The sequence below is a fragment of the Lissotriton vulgaris genome, chromosome 10, assembly GCF_964263255.1.
Source record: "Lissotriton vulgaris chromosome 10, aLisVul1.2, whole genome shotgun sequence".
NCBI classification, from domain to species: domain Eukaryota; kingdom Metazoa; phylum Chordata; class Amphibia; order Caudata; family Salamandridae; genus Lissotriton; species Lissotriton vulgaris.
The window spans coordinates 453828855-453851491 of NC_141698.1; the positions used below are offsets into that span (position 1 = coordinate 453828855).

General features: G+C 41.5%; 2 protein-coding genes across 7 annotated transcripts in view; one reads left to right on the forward strand and one right to left on the reverse strand.

Annotated features, from left to right (window-relative positions):
* The window catches only part of LOC147685396 (uncharacterized), a 379028-nt gene that overhangs the window by 241516 nt on the left and 114875 nt on the right, over positions 1–22637 (reverse strand). The window lies entirely within an intron of this gene.
* Positions 12610–22637, forward strand: part of LOC147685397 (uncharacterized) — a 128095-nt gene continuing 118067 nt past the window's right edge. Inside the window, exon 1 of the mRNA XM_086941311.1 lies at positions 12610–17600. Within this exon, the coding sequence (XP_086797437.1) occupies positions 12751–15024 (2274 nt within the window). The 5' untranslated portion in view covers positions 12610–12750 and the 3' untranslated portion in view covers positions 15025–17600. The remainder of the gene's footprint in view (positions 17601–22637) is intronic.

The window sequence follows — 22637 nt, forward strand, 5'->3', positions numbered from 1 at the left end:
TGAAAGCTACAATAACAATTAGGTGTCGTGTGCAAACTCAAGCTGAAAGAAAATATTGCGTTTAAACATTTAATAAGCTCATGCTAACTTAACACAATATATAGAAACGTAGTAACCATATGACAGCGCCAGACTTAGAAGGTAACTCTTCAGAGGGACTAACCTGGTCCCTGTATCCAACCCGCACTCCTTCGCAGTCAGCATGAACTTTCCCCAGTATAGCGTGATCAGATGGCCACGAGTGGTGCTATGTGCCTTTAGATACTATTTTCACTTTAAACTTTCAAATTGCATATCTCCTGTTCTACTGGTTGGATGTTTGTCATTCAGGTATCATTTTATTTATTAGGATGTACACTATTTGTCTTATTTGGTTTTGGGATTTTTCTTATGTTGTGTTTTAACTTTATTACTGTTTTTGTATTGCTTAAATACTTACACATTGCCTCTAAATTAAGCCGGATTAATAGGTGCCAAGCTACAAGATGGTTAAGCACGGGTTAAGATAGAGACTTTTGGGGTTCCCCCTGACAAGAACATTAGTGGTTGCCTGAGTGGGGCTTCTGTAGTGTAGTTCCTATATTCCCAATAGGCTCTGCGCATTGGAATAGTATATCCTATAGATTAGACGTAGGACTGAAGTCAACTAGATCTCTATAAAATATACTAAACTTAATAGTGAGTGCCAGCTAGCTCAGAGGTCATTAGAAATTTTCTCGAATTCACAAGAAGGGATTTGTTTCTGACAACCGCATAAACATGACAACTTTGTTTCCCAAGAAATTTATCTCTAGAATCGCAGAAACAATAGATAAGTATTTCACTCAGTCAATCGCGCATGCTTCGTTTCTACAGAGTTTGCAGAGAAATAGAGAGACAGGAGTTTTTAATAAAAAGGGTTTATTGAACAGTCTTCTTTCTCATGCAAGAGAAGTTAACTGCTACAATCGTTATGCAGACTGCAAAGTATAATGCGTACCGCGTAAACAGTAATATGAAATAATACTGTAAGAGCATTGCATGGTTTCTAAGCCATACAAAAATACATACATAAATACATAGACTAAGTGCTTCTAAAATACGCCTACCCCAATGTACCTAACCTAACCTAAGTCTAGCATGAGGGAATAAGTAAGCATTGTGTAGCATAGGTTTTAGTTTTATTTGCCAAGAATCTATCCAAGATTTCTCTTAGGTTCGAATCAGCTCCATACCTTAGTTTAGAATGAAGGAGGTCTGGTATCTCTGTCTCGGGACTCGATCTCCCAACACCCCGCAAGGCGAGCTTGGAAACACTGGAGCTGGATTCTCGGCAGGAGAAAGGTAGCCTCTGATCAGTGCGTCAGCTTCCTTCGGCACTTGCTGTAGCGAGTTGCGTCGGGCAAGTAGATAGTCGAACTGCTCCGTACCACCGTCGTCTCATGCTAGAGCAAGTGAAGGTATATTTATACCTTGAAGGTGTCTAGGAATGCCATAGTTTGACGTAAAGTGGGGCATAATAACGTCAGAAAAGAACCTCTAGGAAATAGTTGTTCTTTGCAAAGTACATGAGTTCTTGGAGAAATCAATATTCAAGCAAGGGGAGGTCCCCGACTGCTTAAGCCGGTTTTCCAAGAAATCGTTGTGACATTTTTGTATGGGTGGAAGTAGCCATGCCTGTATTTGGGTTGCATGTGCTATGTCTAAATAAGGGTTGGATTTCTATGCCTATATTATGGCACATTGATTTGTACCTATATAAGGGCATGAATAGGGAAAAATTCACTCAGAGCCTAAAATGCCACACAACACCCACTCCGCTTTATTATGTACAACATTACCAAGTTCTAAACACTGTAAACATATCTAAACATGATGTGTTAAAAACCCACCCAAAATACAAACAAATGCATTGGTATTGGTTGTACATGAAAAAAGCACTTGTGCTGTAAGCATTAAAAGCAATGTTTCATTCAAAGCATAAAGTATGACATTTAAAATGCTATCCGAATGAATCATGAAAATACATTTATGAAATGGCTCTTAATTACAGAAGAAAAAGTCGAAACCATTCCATGGCAGATTATATAAACTGTTTGAATGTCGACAAGGTCAAATATTGTCTTTTTGTGAAGTCTTTCAAAGAATTTCAAGTTCTCTATGAATAGTTCTACTTTAAGCAGATTACTTTGTGCCAAAAAGAAAAATATAAATTTGCAAAAACAAAAGTTTGATCATAGAAAAATTAGAGTTCCAAATGTCAGAAGCCTGTTTTGAAAAATGAAGGTCGAATTCAGACTCTCTCGGAACACTGTCTGACAACTTCAAAAGTCAGTGATATTGTTTGGGGAAAACATCAAATCTTCTAAGCTTGTAAAGAATTTGTCTACTACTGTAGGTAAAAGTTGGATTACCTTGTTAAGCATATCAACCGCACATAAATGAGAAGCATCGCCGTCAGCGTCAGTCGCATTAGCAATGTACAAAGTAGATGGTACCTGTGCGCCTGTTGCATTACGAATCTCACCGTCAGCATGTTACGTCTGTGAGATCTCAACGGATGCCGTCATCAGGATTGGTAGCCGCTGAGGACAACACTGTGCATGAGCCGTTACTGGTCCAAGCAAAGTATCAATATCCGTTGGCAGGACTGATGGTAGTGTAAGACACATGTCTAACACGCGTTCTTCTCCACACAGCAGGCATCACAGACCAGGTAAGATGCAATCTTGCCAGATTGGTCTGAATGATAGAAACCATGTGGTATTTAAATCTCTCAGGCGAGATAATCCCAGTATATGTATCATGCGCTCACGACGATTCATTGCCAGGAGAGTGTTCTCTAATGTGATCTCGTTGTCGAAAGCGAGTTGGCTTGCCATATCGGAGCAGAAGGAGCAAAAATAGTATCCCTGCTGCGAGACCCAAAATGAGAGGCAGTCCGCCGAACACAGAGTACACGAACTTTGGAAATATGCCTAGGACTGCTTTAAAGGGTGCTAAGAGTCCCCCAAAAATTGTCTTAAATACATGTACAATACCACTCGTATCAGACAAGTTTAGGATACGACCTAACATTTCTGAGAAATGTATAGGGCAATTTGTAGTTAAAAGGGCATGTATCTATGCTGAGGTCCTTGCTACCCGCAGATCATACGTTTCTTTGGCCGAGGTCAATGGCACAGTTTTTTGTAAAAGAATAGCTTTCATTCTGCTTAAAGTATCAATTTGTATAGAAGAGATCTTCAGTGAAGGCCATAATGGCGACTCCCGTTCTGTCTTGGTTTTTGGAAACGATACTTCCATACAACAAGTGACCCTGGCTGACACAGTTACGAGATAGGCTATTCCTGGCAATATGCCACAGCAGTTGTGATCATGCAACATAATGTAACTCCCATTAGAAAGCTGCTTAAAAATTGGATCAATCAATGCAGCTGGAGAACCTTGCAGGTGGCAGGATAAATTGTTCGAGGAACCATCGCAGGCCCTGTGTAAATTAATACGCTGACATAGGAGAGAACCGCTTAGTGCGTTTTCACAATTTTTACCACTAAGAAATGCCTCTTCCCCCCCCACTCCAAAATCTGTGTGTATAAGGTAAATCCAAGGATGTCTTGATGTATTCTTTACCCAACCTTTCATATAGGCCTGCTGGTATATGTTTTAAGCAATACTGAAAATGGAAAATTGTAACAGGCAGAGTGATTGTACCGTGTATGATCCATTCTGTTGCTGGTTTCTCAGAAACAGTTAATGGTAATCTTTCCAGTTTTTCAATGCTCAGCACTGTATAGTCTGCTCCCCTCTGTGCCAAAGTGATTTGTTAATCTGTAAGGTTAAATTCAGAAAACAATGAGGTGGTGTTGATTAGACGCCAAGGCACATAGCCTGAATGATGGTTTTGTAACGTCCTGTTTCATTATGTCTATGGCAGAGGATACTATGCTGTCAAAGAATATATTCTGGATGACAGAGTCGTTAACCCATTGTCAACTACAGAGAGAGTTTTCTCTAAATTATTACGATCAATTTCTCGTAATCGTTCTGCAGTCTCTGCTTGAGTTATTTTCCATGCTTCATTATAAGCAGCATAGATACCGGCGTATATAAAACGTTTATGACGCGGTTTTGTGGGGCCTTGTAAGAAATCCCTTAGATCAACGCCATCTTTAGGTAAAGATAAGTGTTGTTTTACTTCCTTTAGTGTAGATTTTTGTAGCCACTCAAGGAACAGTTTCCCTACATTGCATGATATTACTATCCCTGGATGTTGCCTCTGGACATATCTTGGATCTGGTCTAGTGAATGTGAACCCTTGTTTCTTTTTCAGGAATCTATCTTGACATTTGTTTGTGTCTGTGGGCCAGATTAACCATTTTTTTTCAATTAGGATCAGTTCTGTTTTCAAGGAAAATAGTATGTACGTTGACCACCCCCTCTGTAGTTTTGTTACTATCAGGTGTAGGTGTAGGTATGGACGGTTTGTTTAAATCTTTTATTTTGGCTAACCCAAGACAAGATGTCTGTTGAACAGTGTCATTCAAAAACATTATTTGCTCTGGGATGATGCAAGCTCTAAATAAAGCTTATAATCCCTGTACCTGCCAGTCTTTTGTCCCCAGACAGTTTTTGTCTCAATGCTGTCTTTCCAGAAGTCAAATCCTAATGCAGACAGCTGAGCATAAAAGGCCCCAGAATAAATTTGTTTAGTATTAGTCAACATACTTTTCATTCCTGTCTTATTAACATTTTTGAAGTGGAATGATTCAGGGTTTGAAACATTAAAACCTGAAAAGTACGGAAATTTGTCATAAAATGTTTTTGAGCTACCCTTTGGTGGCGTAGGACAATGTTCCCATTAGTTAAATTTTAACATTTCTTGGATTTGCAGATTTGTGCAAGAATTGATGACCATAGTGATTATAACAGTACATTTGTTCATAATCAGATGAACCTTCTAAATATTCATGATTTGTAAATTTTGCAGACATTCTTAAGTCAGAAATCATATTATTAACAGTCTCAAAGTTCCAATCATCAGAGAAGGTACTAGATGAAACAAAGTCACTCAAGGAAACCTTGAATTGGTGTAGAATCTTCAACAGCTCTGCAGGACCAAAGATGTTGTAATCAGTTCTGTCCCAAGCTATACCACCAGGTATAGGAACGGCTGTGATGTTCACTGATGACAAGTCTCTTTGTTCATGATGAGATGATTTGTGTGGCTTGAGGAGTAAGTTGATGTTCTTACTTGCTGTGTCCTTTTTAACATAGCTTCCATTTATCAGCATTCCCAAAGTGTTGCGTGTTTATCTAGGTTCCTGATCGATACTGTGACCTTATGCCCCTATTCGGCTATAAATCCATTTATTCCCTATATTGGCATAACCGTTCAAGTGCGATTTTCAGAAAGTCATCTCTGGCCTCACACGAACAGAGCCACATTTCAGCATAGTTCTCTGCCACTTCCTTTGCGACCAATTAGTGCAATGACAGAGCAGAAGTCACTATCTGATATTCCTAGATTAACACTCCGAGTTCTTCAACAAGATAAAAACTCAGCAAACCTGGAAATCCCCGCTTGCTATGTTTTGATTTGTAATGGAACTCTAATGAGCAACTGATAACTATCACTTCCTAGTGACATCTTTAATTGACGTCTTATGTCCAGCAAACTTGCGTCAAACCCGGCACCTGTCAGGTATAAATATTACCAACGTTGCCTTAAGCAATGCCTGTTGTACGAGCTACTGATGCCAGCTGCCTGCAAGACCCCGTGTTGGTGAATCTAGCACTCTGTCGCTGCAGCCTGCTGTCCCTTGGTGGTGAAGCTGCTGATACCATTATCGCTGCTAAAGCGCGAACGATGGTACAGTACGCTTAGGAGCTGAACAGCCGTCCCTCTGCGAAGACATCCAGCAGATTCCAGCTGCCCGCGGACGCTGTCCCCCCTCCTTCCTCGACGCGCTGAAGAGACCCGCTGCCTTTCTCCTGCAGAGAAATCCAGCTCCGGCGTTTCCGGTCTACCCTCGCGGGTGACTGGGATATCGAGAGTGACCCCTGAAGGAGATACCAATCCTCCATCATTCTATTTAGAGGTATGGTGTTGACTAAACCCTTAGACCAGAATTCTTGAAACAAACCTTGGCAAAACCAACTTAACTTAAAGCTACTTACTTACTCCCCTTCCACGTGTTAGGCTTAGGTCAGGCACACTGGGGTAGGCTTAGTTAGAAGCACCAGTTGAGTATGTTAGCCTAATGTATATATGACTGTATATATGTTTTATTATTTTTAAACCATTGTATGGCTAAGAAACCATATCAATGCTTTTACAGTTCTATTTCGCAATCCTTATCTTACTGTACGTACTTTTTATAATAACAAGTCTTGCAATTGTGGCAATACATTTCTCTTGTACGAGAAGAAAGACTGTTCAATAAATGTTAACCCTTTATTGACAAACGCCCGTCTCTCTATTCTCTACACCTCGTGAAAGTAAACTGCACTAGACTGACTGAGTCTAGAGATTGACTCTTGATCTGAGGAGCAAAGTTGTCATGTTGCACGGTTGTTGGAAAACTGAATCCCTTCTTGTCTGTGCCAGGGAAGCTGATCACTTCCTATGCAGAGAAGAAAGTTTCCAGTAACCTCTGAGCTAGTTGGTAACACAACCCAATTAAGTTTAGCATAGTCAGTGGAGCCTGAAATATCCGCAGTTCCACGTCGATACTACTGTTTATGTTATTCCAATGCGCAGGGCCTAGTGGGAAACTAGGAACTACACTACATGGCGCCCAACGTTTGGTAAGGCGATAAACTAACGCAAGACGTTAGAGTAACTCAGTCGTGCATATTTCACACAGACCCCTTTCTCCCGTAAATACTCCAATAGACGTCTGGAGTGGGTGAAAGGTTAAAATCCGCCCGACCTTAGTAGGAAGAGATTCCTATGTAAAGCTCTGGTTTATTCAACGTTGAAGGATACAGTGTTCCAAAATATTGTGCACCTAATCTTTGTCTCCTTGGAGACCTACTCTGCAAACCTTGCATTTTTAAAATGCCAGAAAATAACGGAACCACTGGGGCCGCAGCAGATGCGACTCAGCAAGGTCCAGAATACACAGACCCGGATGCAATAATCATCCCGGCACATTTAAGAAAATCTATAACTTTAAAACTTATAGAAAACGGACTGACACCTCAAGGTGGTACAGTAATTTTAGTGATAGAGGCTCACGAGTATCGGCAGACAGAGGTATTCTATTCATGGATAAACTTTCCAGCGGTAAACGCTATAACAAAAGAGTTTCACTATTACAAAATAGAGAAACCTCCGGAAGAGTACGCTCCTTTCGAGGAGATTGAAATTCCACTTAAATTTCAAGAGCACCTGCTCTGGTTTAATGGCGCCCTAAAAGAATGATCACATAACTAGGCTCGGTCCACTAGGTAGACCAGGAGCAACGTGGCCGGTTCTAGCCAGCTACACACCACATCCTGACATTGTAAAAATGTCTAGAGAAGAGCTGTTAGTACAGCTAAACACATTAATAAAAATACATAGGCAATTAGTCCAATATGTAATGCGGACTGCAACAGTCCAACCAGCTGTTAATACACCACAGCTGACCCCTCATCAGGGGAACACAAATAAAATTACACCACAGAACATACAGTCATGTCTTGGTAAAACACCCGTAAAACGGGAACAAATTCCTTTCTGGTTAGCACAGAAAATCACTCAAATAGAGGCAGTATTTCCTGATACTACCCCTATTGAGAAACACAGAATCTTGACCATCTGCCTTCCTATGGGAATCGCTCCACACGTGGAGGACTGCGACACTTGGGGTACAGTCTTTGCTTCCATTTACACAAAAACACACTGTGTTCCGTCTATGGCGGTAATACCAGAAGTGCTAAAACAGATTCAAAATGAATTCGGTCCAGAGCCCGCTTTAAATCTAGGTATGAAATTACTGAAAGACTTCAAGCAGGTCTCGGCTATATTATTAGCCAATATAAGAGGAGAAGCAGCATCTGTGGCGATCCGCCAGAAGTTGAAGGAAACAGATATAAAAGATCCAGTTGAGCTTGCCAAAATCATAGAAAAATGCTATGAAGAATTAGGTAGAGACAGCTTGGGTGGAAAACCGGTAAAGCCCCAACTGCTCGAAAATACTGAAAAATTATTTATTAAAAATAATTCAAACACTCCTAAAAAGAGCTGGGATGGAAATAAACAATCCACTCCCAAGGAAAAAGTTTTTCAGTCCAGAGGAAGGTCTCCTCGACGGAGGGAAAGAACTCCGACTCGAGAACACCAGTCTCCCCAGAGGGAGCCCTCTGAGAAAAGATATAACCTTAGAAATAGGGATAATCTGAAAAAACCTGATAGATATCAAAGTATTGATACACGTCCCTCTCGATCTCTTCCACAGAATTCAGAAAGAAGAGGACGGTCAGACCCAGGAGAGCACACCAAGTCCAAAGACAAGGAACCTGCTCAAAATAAGAAATCTCAATTTCAGAAAAAGAAGGTAGCTAGTATTAGAGTAATCAACCATGCCGAGAATACTGAGGACACAGTTGAAAAACGGGGAGTGGGCTTTGACAATGTTGGACAGTGCAGCAGAAATCAGTATAGCGCGCAAGATCTTGATGAGTCATCTGGAGACAGTGGAAACGAATGAATTCATTCAGGTTGAAACTGCCGACGCCAGACTTAGCGAGCCCCATAAAATATACGAAATAACATTGCGTATGGAGGGTGATAAGACTAGGAAAATAAAGGGTCTATTTTGGGATAAGCTCTCAAAAGGCTATGATATTCTGTTAGCTGAAAAAGATTGGCCCCCAGAGTTTGTCAGGGAGTGCCCTCGTGGCGAAGAAGTGATTATGCCTGCCTTCTCGAATCACATTCCGATTCACAAAAAATACACATATGCAAGAAAATGGGCAGTGGCCCAGGCACCTGCATTGTATAAAAATCATGTAGGATGGGATGAGGATTCACCTCCTCACAAAATCCAATTAAAAAGTGAACCAACTGCCCAACGGCAGTATCCCATAAAGCAAGAAGCTAAAAAACAGGTCAGGGAGATCTTAGATCAACTTGAGTACCAGGGGGTGATTGAAACATGCACCTCTCAAATGAACAATCCTTTGTTTCCTGTCTCCAAGCCAGACAATTCATATCGTCTAGTTTTGGACTACAGACACCTTAATACATGTTGCAAAACTTTTGCAGTACAAAACTCGCATAGTGCAGCCCTAATGAATAACATAGTTAGGAAAAAATATAAAACGACATTAGACATATCTAATGGTTTCTTTTGTCAAAACATTGCACCAGAAAGCAGATATTTGACCGCTTTCTCTGCATTTGGGTCGCAGAAAAAATTCTGTCGACTCCCACAAGGGTTCAAGAACAGCCCAGGACTATTCTCAGCTAGGGTAACAGAGTTACTACAAATCTATGATGATGAAGCATTATCTTACGTAGATGATATCTATCTCACAGACGATGACTTGGATACTCACTTGAAAAGAGTGAACACCATTATACTTGGGTTCGCAGCAGAGGGTTACAAATTCAACTTTAAAAAGTCCCGAATTGCCCATCTGACAGTACTATTTTTAGGGTACGAATTATCAAGTGAAGGGAAAAGCCTAGCGGACAACTTCTTAGAGAAGTGCGCTGTACTCCAAGCTCCAAAAACGCTGAAGAATTTACAATCCATACTAGGTTTTCTGAATTTCGGAAGAACTTACATACTAAATTACGCAGAGAGGGTTAAACCTCTCTACGAACTAATTAAACCTGATTTTAAACAAATCAATTGGACTCAAAAACACACAGAAATTTTGAGATCACTGCAAACAGACATGTTAGCAAAAACAAAATTAGCTACACGTGACAACACGATCGATCTTGTAATCCGAGTCATCCCAGGAAGATGCGGATTCACGTACCTAACCTCTAATGAGGGAGAAAAGGTACCAATTTCAATTAAATCTCACTTGTACACACAAGCAGAAAAAACATTCAGTCACACAGAAAGAACTGTGAACGCAGTGCAAATCGCATTAGCAAATGAACGAGAACTAGCACAAGGCAAACGGATTAATATCCTCACAGCGGAACCCGCCTTCGAGGCGCTATTCAGCCCAGTAAACCTGCCTACAGTGTCACTGGATCCGAAATGGATACAGTGTATAGATTCTCTAGGAGCGGAAGATGTGAAATACTATTTCGCCCCGCAATTTAAAGAACTGAATGATTTAGAATATGAAGAAGAATATCCTCTGCCAATCGAAATTCTACCTCTCCCACAATACGCATGTATAATCTATACAGATAGTTTTATACAGCATTTTAATGTAGAGAGCAAATCCTACAATGCAGCATGTGCGATCATTAAAGGTCGTTGGCTGTGCGGTAAATTCAGACCGAAAGTAACAAAAACTGAATCTGTAAGAAACTGTTCGGTTCAGAGAACTGAAATCAGATCTTTAAAGATGGCGCTCGAAAATGCAGAACGTGAATTCCCGACACTTATAGTGTGCGATTCTCATTTTTGCGTCAACTCTTACAACAATAAGCTGCAGAGTTGGATCGAAAACGACTACAAAGATGACACAGGTGCCACAATAAAGCATAAATTGCTCTGGAACGAGGTAGCTCTTTTACACAAAGAACTACAAAAGACTCACGTGATTCACGCACAGAGTCTTCAACGTGATGGCGTTCACGTTGCAGGGAATTCATTGGCTAATACAGCCATAGCGGATGCAACTAAACCGGCTTCCGTAGCCACAAAAAAGCGTACAGATAAATACATAGACGGGGAAACCATGCTGGCAGTAAAAACGACCGTAAAAGGCGACTGTGCAGCGCTACCCGTAAACTATCCACTCAATTATGCATACGTAATAGATGCAAACTCCGTTCCTTTTGCTCGAATCCCTGGAGTGGGGGACAGAGTAATTCCAAACACGAACAGGAGAATATTTTTAATAGCAGACGCACATATGGGTTTGGGTCTTAGGCACAGAGAGATCAAGGAATCACTGACTGAATTACAATCAGTATACTGGTGGCCGGGAATGAGTGTAGAACACCAAATATATGCAAACAACTGTGAAAACTGCAATAGGGATCGCAGTAGCGAACCTTGCTACCGGCTACCAGTCAGAAAGAGCGTAACGCTGCCTACACCCCATCCTGCGTCCTATTAATAGTTAAGGCTAAACACACTTAAAAAATGAGGCCCCAGCGCTCGGCTGACGCTAGAACGGTTATAAAAGATTTGCGAGTCTTTATCGGCACATCGCAATTACCACGTTCCATTCTGACCAGGGTCCTGCTTTCAGCTCTCGAGCTTATAAGGAGGCCATGGCCAGCATGGGAATTGGGTTGCGGTATTCTTGTCCGTCATACCCCGGAAGGGAACAGTGTGGTAGAAAGAAAAAACCGGGACATAAAGCAATCTATAACAGCGAAGGTATTAGGTTCAGGCGCTGGGTAGGTCAAACATTTAATAAGTGTCCAGACTAGTCTTAATAACATGCCAAGAAATTCTCTAAAAGGTTTCAGCCCATACGAACTATTGTTCGGAATTAGAATGCGTATTCAGGACCTCAATAGTCAGATGTCAGTGGTACAAGAAGAAACAACGCACTTTGATGTAAAGGATTGTTTGGCTGTTTTACAGGAACTGAATGAAACAAGAAAATCCTTAAGCAACATAAAGTTAAAGCAACAGCCAACTACCACTGACGAGGCACCACCAGCAACAGCCCCAGCAAGGCCTGCCTGGATTCCAAAGATTGGGGATCTAGTCAGAGAAAAGATCGCGGTTAAGAAGGAATTTGGGCCTTCTTACAGAAAAGCAGTACCTGTCTTAGCAGTCACCGGAACAAGATCAGTTGTGCTACCGCCCCTTGCTGGTAAAAAGGAGAACAGAGTCGTGTCTATCGATCTGGTAAAACCACAAGCATGTGGCCTATAATCAACAGTAGGCCCAGTGGACTCCCAAGAAACAACAGAATACCCAAACTTGCAACAATCCAAGAGGTTCAAACTGAAAGACTAATCACATTCGATCAGCCTGCAGTGCACAATGAAGGACTATGCAATAATGCCATGGAACTCGTGCCTCTTGAAACACAGATTGAAACAGTTCGTCAAGAAACAACACCAGTCTACAGTGATGTGGCATCAGAAAGTGCTACCGAGAGACAGATTGAAAGAACAATCACATCAATTGACAGAACTGCCTCTGGTTATTTAATCAACTTCGACAACTTCTCTGAAGATCAAAACGACCCCGAAGTGATGCCAGATACAAAAAAGTATTCTAAAGAAAATACAACAGGATTCCTTCAACAAATCAAAGAACTATATCTGGATTCACCGTTGATTGAGCATTGGATTATCTCAGGGGTATTCATACTCCTACTATGCCTAATTTTAGTTTTAATTTTAGGAAAGTTTATTACAATTGAATGGACACAGCAAGTCAGAACATCAACCTAGTCCTGAAACCACACAGATCATCCCACGTGAAGAAAAGAGAACTGTCAACAGTAAATGTCACAGCAATTCCAATACCTGGTGGGGTAGTATGGGAGAAAACAGACTATGAGATCTATGGTCCGGTCGAAATCCTGAAGTATCCTCATCAACTAAAGGTTTCCTTAAGTGACTTTGTGACACCTAGTACATTCTCTGATGATTGGGACTTTAACAGTATTAATGACATGATGTCTGATTTAGTAATGTCAGCTAGATTCACAGATCATGATTATTTACAAGGTTCATCTAGTTATGAGCAGTTATTCTGTTACACCCACTATGGGGATCATTATTTGCATAAATCTGCACAGCCTAGAAATGTTTTTATGTATAATCAATGGGAACATTGTTCTACACCACCTAAAAGCAGTTCTAAAGCATTTTTTGAGAAATTCAAATACTTCTCAGGGTTTAACACCAGTGATGCAGAAACGTTTTATTACAAACTGTTAGATAAAACAGGAATGAAAACAATGCTGACAAATTCTAAATTGATATATTCAGAAGCATTTTATGACAAAATGATGACATTTGGTTTTGATTATTGGAAAAATAATATTGAAACGAAAACAATTTGGGGTACAAAAGATTGGCAGGTACAAGGCATTGAAGCACTATTTAGAACCTGCATGATACCGGAACAAATGTTGTTTTTAAATGACACAATACACCAAACATCTTGTCTTGGCCTAGCTAAGAACAAAGACCTTAAAACACCGTCTATACCAAAGCCAATACCTGAGAATGCAACCACAGATATTGAGTTAGACGTGTCACAAATTTTACATTTCAACAGAACACATCCTGATTGGAAAAAGTGGTTAATCTGGCCTACAGACACAAATAGCTGTCAAGATAGATTCCTGAATAAAACACAGGGTTTGAAAATGACCAGATTAGACTCAAAATATTCCCAGAGACAACATCCAGGGATTATAACAACATACAGTGTAGGAAAACTCTGCCTTGAATGGCTAAAAACATCCACACTGGCTGAAATTAAGCAACACTTGTCTTTATTAAAAGATGGTGCTGATTTGCGCGATTTCATTCTTGGACCACGCAAACAGCGTCAAAAGCGTTTCATAGCGACCAGCATCTATGCTGCATACAACGAGGCTTGGAAAGTCAAACAAATTGAAACTGCTGAAAAAATACGAGAAATTGATCGTATTAATTTGGAGAAATCACTTTCTGTGGTAGACAATGGGTTAATGACTCTGTCTTCCAGAATATATTCATTGGACAATATTGTATCATCTGCCTTTGATGTGATAGACAGAGACTTGCTAATGTTACAACATGGCCAGTCTCAATTACGCTCTATTATAGAATTAGGCTGGACGCTGCAAAATCTTCGTTCAGGCTATGTGCCTTGGCGTTTAATCAACACAACGTCATTATTTTCCAGTTTTAACCTTACTGATAAACAGATCAGTTTGGCACAGAAAGGAGCAGACTATACAAACCTGAGCATCGAAAAACTCGAGAGATTGCCATTGACAATGTCAGAGAGTCCTGTCATTGAATGGATAATACACGGAATTATCACAATTCCGATAACAACTTTCCGATTTAAAAAGTACCTTGAGTACATACCTGCTGGCCAATATGAACAATTGGGTAAAGGATATGTAAAATCTGAATGGAAATTACCATACACTCATTCTTGCTATAGTGACAGCGACAAAAATGTATTTCTTAGTGGTGAGAACTGTAAACATTCACTAAGCGGTATACTTTTGTGTCAGGGTATTAATTTACACGGAGCATGTGATGGAAATTCTAACAACCTTTCATGCCACCAGCTAGTCACACCTGCAACTCAGATAGAGCCCTTCTTTATGCAACTTTCGAACGGGAGATACATTCTTAGAACGGATCACAGATGTTGTGGCCTCGTGCCAGGGAAAAGTTATCTAGTAGAAGTAACATCCATGGTCAAATGCTGTATGCAAGCATTGTTTCCGAGTGGGCCTGCAGACACAGTGACTCCCATCTGGCCTCGTCTGAATCTCTATTCTATACGAATTGATACATTAAGCAAAATGAAATCTGTACTTTTACAGACAACAGTGCCTATAACGTCATCTAAAGAGACGTATGATCTTCTAGTTGCAAGGACAGCTACTGAAGTTCATGACCTTTTATCAACAAATTGCCCCGTGCATTTCGTAGAAATGTTCAGCCAACTCCTTAACATGTCTAGTGCAACAAGCATCCCAGGCATATTTAAGACAGTCTTTACGGGACTGCTAACACCCTTCCAGGCAATTTTGAGAATCGTTCCTAATTTTGTGCACTCCATTTTTGGCGGCATACCATTATTTTTGGGACTTGTAGCAGGGATTTTATTTTTGACCCTTCTGCTTCGTTATGGCAAGCCTCGGCTCAGACATAGCTCCCATGGGAATGGAAGAGACAATCCTAGCAATGCGCTACCGGGACAGGATAACTAACGTCCTTGGATTGGCCAGGCTGAGAGATCTAAACATGACCTGGTTCCTTTCGTTCAGACCGATATGGCAAAATTGCATTTTACCTGTGCTACGGTGTATGCTTTGCGGCGATGAATGCGTGTTGGACATCTGTCTTTCACTTCCATCAGCAGTACCAATGGACGTCGATACTTTGCTCAGTCCAATAACGGCTCACGCATTGTGTTGTCCCCAGCGGCTACCAATCCTGATGACGGCATTCGTGGAGACTCCTGTACTACAGCCAAGTGGTAACAGTGGAGCGAGTGACAAAAGCAACATCATCCAGGTACAACGTTCTGTGAGCATTGCTGGTCCCGACTATGATGACAGCAATCATTCTCACACCTGCCAAGTTACAGCGCTATCTAATTTGGTTGAACTATCACCTGAATTTGTAGACCAATTCTTTGAGAGCCTGTCTGATACGATGTTCTCACCCGTACAGAAACAATAACTTTTAGAAGCTTTTCCGACACACAGCGTTCCCATGAACTCTGAATTCGGCCTTCAGTTTTGATCAACAAAAACTGCCAAGAGCTTTGGAAATCTATTTTTCCCCGTTCAAGCAATAATTCTTTGAATTGGACAATTTTTTCTAATATTGACCTTTTTTTGGCACGAACAATTCTTTGCTTAACGTAAAAACTATTCTTAGAGAACAGAAGCTTCACACTTCTATTTCTAATCACATCTAGAGACATAACAATATTACACCAGCCTCTAGCACACATATTATTACAATGCATTTTTATGTGATGATTTATCTCGCCTTTCTTCTGTCAGAGATACTTCATGTGTAATTCTTTATGCATAATCGTTCAATGATTTCATATGCAAATAATTTTGAATGGTTACTATGCTTTAAAAAACGTACAGTACCTAAAATTTCATGTATTACAAGTACGCCTATTTCGAATGCATTTATGTATTTTGGGGTGGGCAATGTTACACGTGCATCTAATTGCTTTAGTTTTAGTAATTTTGATGGACATTAACCCGTGGAGTGGGTGTTGCGTGTTTATCTAGGTTCCTGATCGATACTGTGACCTTATGCCCCTATTCGGCTATAAATCCATTTATTCCCTATATTGGCATAACCGTTCAAGTGCGATTTTCAGAAAGTCATCTCTGGCCTCACACGAACAGAGCCACATTCCAGCATAGTTCTCTGCCACTTCCTTTGCGACCAATTAGTGCAATGACAGAGCAGAAGTCACTATCTGATATTCCTAGATTAACACTCCGAGTTCTTCAACAAGATAAAAACTCAGCAAACCTGGAAATCCCCGCTTGCTATGTTTTGATTAGTAATGGAACTCTAATGAGCAACTGATAACTATCACTTCCTAGTGACATCTTTAATTGACGTCTTATGTCCAGCAAACTTGCGTCAAACCCGGTACCTGTCAGGTATAAATATTACCAACGTTGCCTTAAGCAATGCCTGTTGTACGAGCTACTGATGCCAGCTGCCTGCAAGACCCCGTGTTGGTGAATCTAGCACTCTGTCGCTGCAGCCTGCTGTCCCTTGGTGGTGAAGCTGCTGATACCATTATCGCTGCTAAAGCGCGAACGATGGTACAGTACGCTTAGGAGCTGAACAGCCGTCCCTCTGCGAAGACATCCAGCAGATTCCAGCTGCCCGCGGACGCTGTCCCCCCTCCTTCCTCGACGCGCTGAAGAGACCCGCTGCCTTTCTCCTGCAGAGAAATCCAGCTCCGGCGTTTCCGGTCTACCCTCGCGGGTGACTGGGATATCGAGAGTGACCCCTGAAGGAGATACCAATCCTCCATCATTCTATTCAGAGGTATGGTGTTGACTAAACCCTTAGACGAGAATTCTTGAAACAAACCTTGGCAAAACCAACTTAACTTAAAGCTACTTACTTACTCCCCTTCCACGTGTTAGGCTTAGGTCAGGCACACTGGGGTAGGCTTAGTTAGAAGCACCAGTTGAGTATGTTAGCCTAATGTATATATGACTGTATATATGTTTTATTACTTTTAAACCATTGTATGGCTAAGAAACCATATCAATGCTTTTACAGTTCTATTTCGCAATCCTTCTCTTACTGTACGTACTTTTTATAATAACAAGTCTTGCAATTGTGGCAATACATTTCTCTTGTACGAGAAGAAAGACTGTTCAATAAATGTTAACCCTTTATTGGCAAACGCCCGTCTCTCTATTCTCTACATCTCGTGAAAGTAAACTGCACTAGACTGAGTGAGTGAAATACATGTCTATTGTTTCACACGACCCTAGAGATTGACTCTTGATCTGAGGATCAAAGTTGTCATGTTGCACGGTTGTTGGAAAACTGAATCCCTTCTTGTCTGTGCCAGGGAAGCTGATCACTTCCTATGCAGAGAAGAAAGTTTCCAGTGACCTCTGAGCTAGTTGGTAACACAACCCAATTAAGTTTAGCATAGTCAGTGGAGGCCTGGAATATCAGCAGTTCCACGTCGATACTACTGTTTATGTTATTCCAATGCGCAGGGCCTAGTGGGAAACTAGGAACTACACTACAAAAGTAAATACAAGAGTTAACTAAAGTAGAAGAAAAAGTACACCCATCACAAATCATAGTTCAACCCATGGTGAAACCAGATAAGTCTTTTCCAGGAGAAGAAAAAGTTCTGTTACTTGTTCTTTAAAAGTTCTTTTTACTGGCATCGTTTCAGGTTCGCTGGAATCCTCGGAAAACGTATCAAAGTTAATGAAATAGCCAGAGGCAGTCCGGTCAATTGTAGGGATTGCATCAGGTTCTGATGAAGTCACCGGAACCACTTGATCACTTGTTACATTTGTATAGTCAGTTGCTATTTCATTGTAGACAGGCATTTCTTGACGAACTGTTATTTGGGTCTCAAGAGGTATAAGTTCCATGGTTTTTTTACATAGTCCTTCTTTTCGCACTGCAGATTCTTCAAAGGTAATGAGTCTCTCAGTTTGCAACTCTTAGATAGTAGCCAGATTCAGGCATCTGCCACATCTTTGGAGTCCACTTGGCCTACTACTTATGATTGGCCACATGATGTGGTTTGACCAGGTCGATGGACACGAACCTGTTCTCCTTTTTACCAGCAAGGGGCGGAGGTATCACTGTTCTTGATCCTTGGATTTCTATGACAGGTACTGCTTTTCTGTAAGAAGGCCGAAGTTCCTTCTTGTTGCGATTTTTTCTCGGACTAGATTCCCAATCTTTGGAATCCAGACAGGTCTTGCTGGGACGGTGTTTTTTCTTCAGTGGTTGTTGGCTTCAGTAACACGTTGCTTTGGCTTTTTCTTATTTCAATTATGTGCTGTAAAACAGCCAAACGATCTTTGATACCAAAGGGTTTTTGTTCTACCACTGAAGTGTGACGTTCGAGGTCCTGAACAATCATCCTAGTTCCAAAAAGCATTTCATATGATACCCCCTAGAGAACTTCTTGGCAGATTGTTAAGACTACGTTGGACACTTATTAGATGTTCGACCCACCCATCACCCGAGCCTAATACCCTAGCTGTTATAGATTGCTTTATGTCCCGGTTTTTTCTCTCTACTACCGAATTTCCCTCAGGATGGAATGGACTAGAATACCGCAATGCAACGCCCAGATTGGCCATGGCCTCCTTGTAAGCTCGAGAGCTAAATGCAGGACCCTGGTCAAAATGTAGCGTGCCAACTGCGTATGTGCCGATAAAGACTTGCAAATCTTTTATAACAGTTCGAGCGTCAGCCGAGCGCTGAGGCCACATCCAAATAAATCTTAAGCATGAATCCACTGCGACCATGATATATTTATAGATGCCATCCCTCTGTAAGGGACCGCAGTGGTTCAGGTAAACGCAAGCGAATGGTTTATCTGATATCAACAGGGGTGTCTGCGCAGGAAGTTTCACTGTGGAGACTTTCATCTTTTGGCAGATTTCACATTCGAAAACATAGTTTCTGGTCTGTTTCCTCATGGGCAGCCACCAGTATCTTTGTTTTAATAATGATACTGTGGCGGAAACACCTACGTGTGCAGAGGCAAGTCCTTTATGTGCTGCTATGATCAGTCCTAATCTATGTTCCATGTTTGGAATTACTCTATCCCCCACTCCAGGGATTCGAGCAAACAGAACATTATTTGCATCAGTTATGTATGAGTATTTGAGTGGAAAGCCTTTTGGTAATGTTTTACCTCTGTCTTTGCATGAAGCATTGACAGCTAGCATTATTTCGCCATCTATTTTTGTTTTTGAACGAGTGATTGCAGCTACGGAAGCCGTTTGCACAGCTGCCTTTGCGGCTTAATCAGCCAATGATTTCCCTGCAACGTGAACGCCATCACGCTGATGACTCAGTGTATGTATCACGTGAGTCTTTTGTAGTTCTTTTTGTAACAGAACTACTTGTTCCCAAAGCAACTTATGCTTGATTGTGCCACCTTTTGCATCTTTGAAACCGTTTTGAACCCAGTTCTACAAGTATTCATTGTAAGATTGAAAGCACTAATAGGAATCGCACTTATGAGTGTGGGGAATTCATGGTCCGTATTTTCAAGCGCGATCTTGAATACTTGTAGTTCAGCTCGCTGAGCTGTACAATCTCCTAAAGATTGAATTTTAGTGATCATAGGTCGGAATTTACCATCTCTCCAGCGACCTTTAACGATCGCGCACACAGCACTATAAGCTTGTTTACCCCCAATTGCGGGTTGTGCTGATCCATCTGTATAAATTATACATTCATACTGTTCTAGAGGCAGAATCTCAGTAGGCAGAAGGCATTCTTGTTTGTATTGTAGAAAATCTTGTTTTTTCAAATAGGGGTCAAAAACGTATTCAACGTCTGTTGCAGCAAGAGAATTAGCCCATTGTATCTATCTCGGATGTAAAGCTTTTGCATTTGGAATGCTCGCTTTCGTCACTGCCTCTAAGGCAGGTACAGGAGTAAAGACCATTATGCGCTTACCCTGTGCGAGGGCTCTCTCTTTTGCTATTGCAGTTTGAACCGCTGTCAGAATTTTTTCTGTAGAAGTGAATTTCATTTTTGCTTGTGTGTACAAGTGTGATTTATAAGCTATTGGTACTTTTTCTCCTTTTTAAAGGTTAAGTATGCAAATCTGCATCTTCCTGGAATGATTCGGATAACTAAGTTGCGTACGTTTATGCGTGTTTGTAAATGTGTTGTTGCCAACATGTCTGTTTGGACTAAACGCTAACTTTCTGTGTGTTTTTGAGCCCAATTAACTGCTTTGAAATCAGGTTTGATTAATTAGTAGAGAGGTTTAACCCTTTCTGCGTAATTTAGAATGTATGTTCTTCTGAAATTCAGAAAACCTAGAATCGACAGTAAGTTTTTCAGCAATTTGGAGTTTGGAGCAGCGCACATTTTTCTAGAAAGTTTGCTGCCTTCACTTGATAACTCCTATCCAACAAAAAGGACGTTGAGGTGGGAAATTCTTGATTTTTTTTTAAATTGATTTTATACCCTTCAGAGGCAAAGCCAAGTATAATGGTGTTCACTCTGTTCAAGTGCCTGTCCAAGTCATCGTCTGTTAGATAGTTGTCATCGACATGAGATAATGCCTCATCATCATACATTGTAGTAACTCTGTTACTGTAGCTGAAAATATCCCTGTACTATTCTTGAATCCCTGGGGGAGACAACAGAAGTGATGCTGTGTTCCCATAATTGAGAAAGCGGCCAAATACCTGCTTTCTGGTGCAATGTTTTGACAGAAGAAACCGTTAGAAATATCTAAGGTAGTTTTATATTTTTTACGCACAATGTTATTCATTAATGCTGCACTGTGTGCATTTTGTACTGCAAATGTTTTGCAACAAGAGTTTAAATGTCTGTAATCCAAAACTAGACGATATGTATTGTCTGGTTTGGATACAGTAAACAAAGGATTGTTCATGGATGAAGAGCATGTTTCAATTACTCCTTGGTATTCAAGTTGATCTAAGATCTCCCTGAGCTGTTTTTTAGCTTCTTGCTTAACTGGATACTGCTGTTGCCCAGTTTTTTTTTTTTTTTTTAATTTTTTAAAACCTTTATTGTCAAATAGTGCACACAGCTATTCAGCCTTACATCCCGGAGGCTAGGCAGCAATACAAAAAGCAGTGAAATAGAGTGCAAAAAACAGAATATCAAGACGAATGAAGGTTAAGTTTTTTTTTTTTTTAAGTTAAATGTATCAAAAAGAAAGAGGGAGGAGAAATAGAGAAAGAGGTGCCGAAACGGGCGCTAAGTAAGAAGGCAATGAAACCAATATGCAGTGAGGCCTATTCAAGGAGTCAGTCAGGCACAATGACCACAGTTATAATCAGAACAATAGAGATACACAGGACGATGTGAGAAGGAAACACAGGATAACGGAGATATCTAACCGTCAGTTGGAAGCATGGGCTATGGGGACAAGTGTTCATCCCGTGGAGCGGGTTCTGGAGGTATGCAAATGTCACCCCTATATTTATTCCAAGCCCCCCACAATTTCTGCCATTTTTTAGGTTTACCCCTGGCAACATATACAGTCTTTTCCCGGAACATACACCAATCCATATTGGCCTTCCACTGTACCACCTTCGGGGCCGTTGCTGCTCCCCACATCTGTGCAATGTCCCGCTTCGCAACCATATTCCCAAGGGTCACCCATTGGGTCTGGGCAGTGTTGTAGTCTGTCGGGCCCCAGATATTTAAGAGGCATCTTCGGGCCTCCGTGTGTACTTCCAGCCCGGTCACCTCGCTCATGATCGTGTGCACCCGTCGCCAATAGGAAGCTATCACGTTGCATTCCCAAATGATGTGCATGAAGGTGGCGAGGGCACCACAACCACGTCTACAGAGACCATCGGCAGAGTGTCCCAGAGTGTCCCATATGTACAAGCCTGGGACCAGTGACATAAACTCTATGCAAGATCTTTAGCTGCACCAGTCGAAGACGGGAGGGGATAGCGACCTCCTTGGGAGATGCCACGGCACATTGCCAATCCTCGTCGTCGATCTCTATCCCGTCCCGCACCCACTGATCTCGCACCCCCAAAAGAAGATCTGTGCGAACGTTGATCAGTTTCTTGTATGTCAAGGAGATCGCACTGTCAGGCATGTGGCAATCCAATACTCGATCCTCCAAGGGAGAACTGTCGGGAATCACCTCACCCTCCGGTATGGCAGACAATAGTGCATGTCTCAGCTGAGCGTAATCGAAAATATTCCGTCCCACCCAGCTGAAACTCCGACTGCAGTTGGACAAAAGACTTTACCTCCCCTCGCAATAGCATGTCCTCCACCCTAGAAATACCGATCAAATCCCACCTATCAAAGCCTTTAGTGTGCCATAGTTTGCCCAGTATATCAGAATCATAGAGTGGGGTCATCTTAGTAAGCCTGTCTTTCTACCCCTGCGCCTTAGTGACCGCTCTCCAGATGTGTACAGCAGTTTTCGTTGGCCCAGACATCCGCCTATCAAGGGACCTCGTATACAGCGCCCTATGATATTTCCCGCCGTCCAGGAGCCACCGATCCATGGCGTACCCCGGATTATCCACAGGGCCATATAGGCCATGATTAATGGCTGCCAACTGGGAGGCCCAGTAGTATCTCACCGAAATAT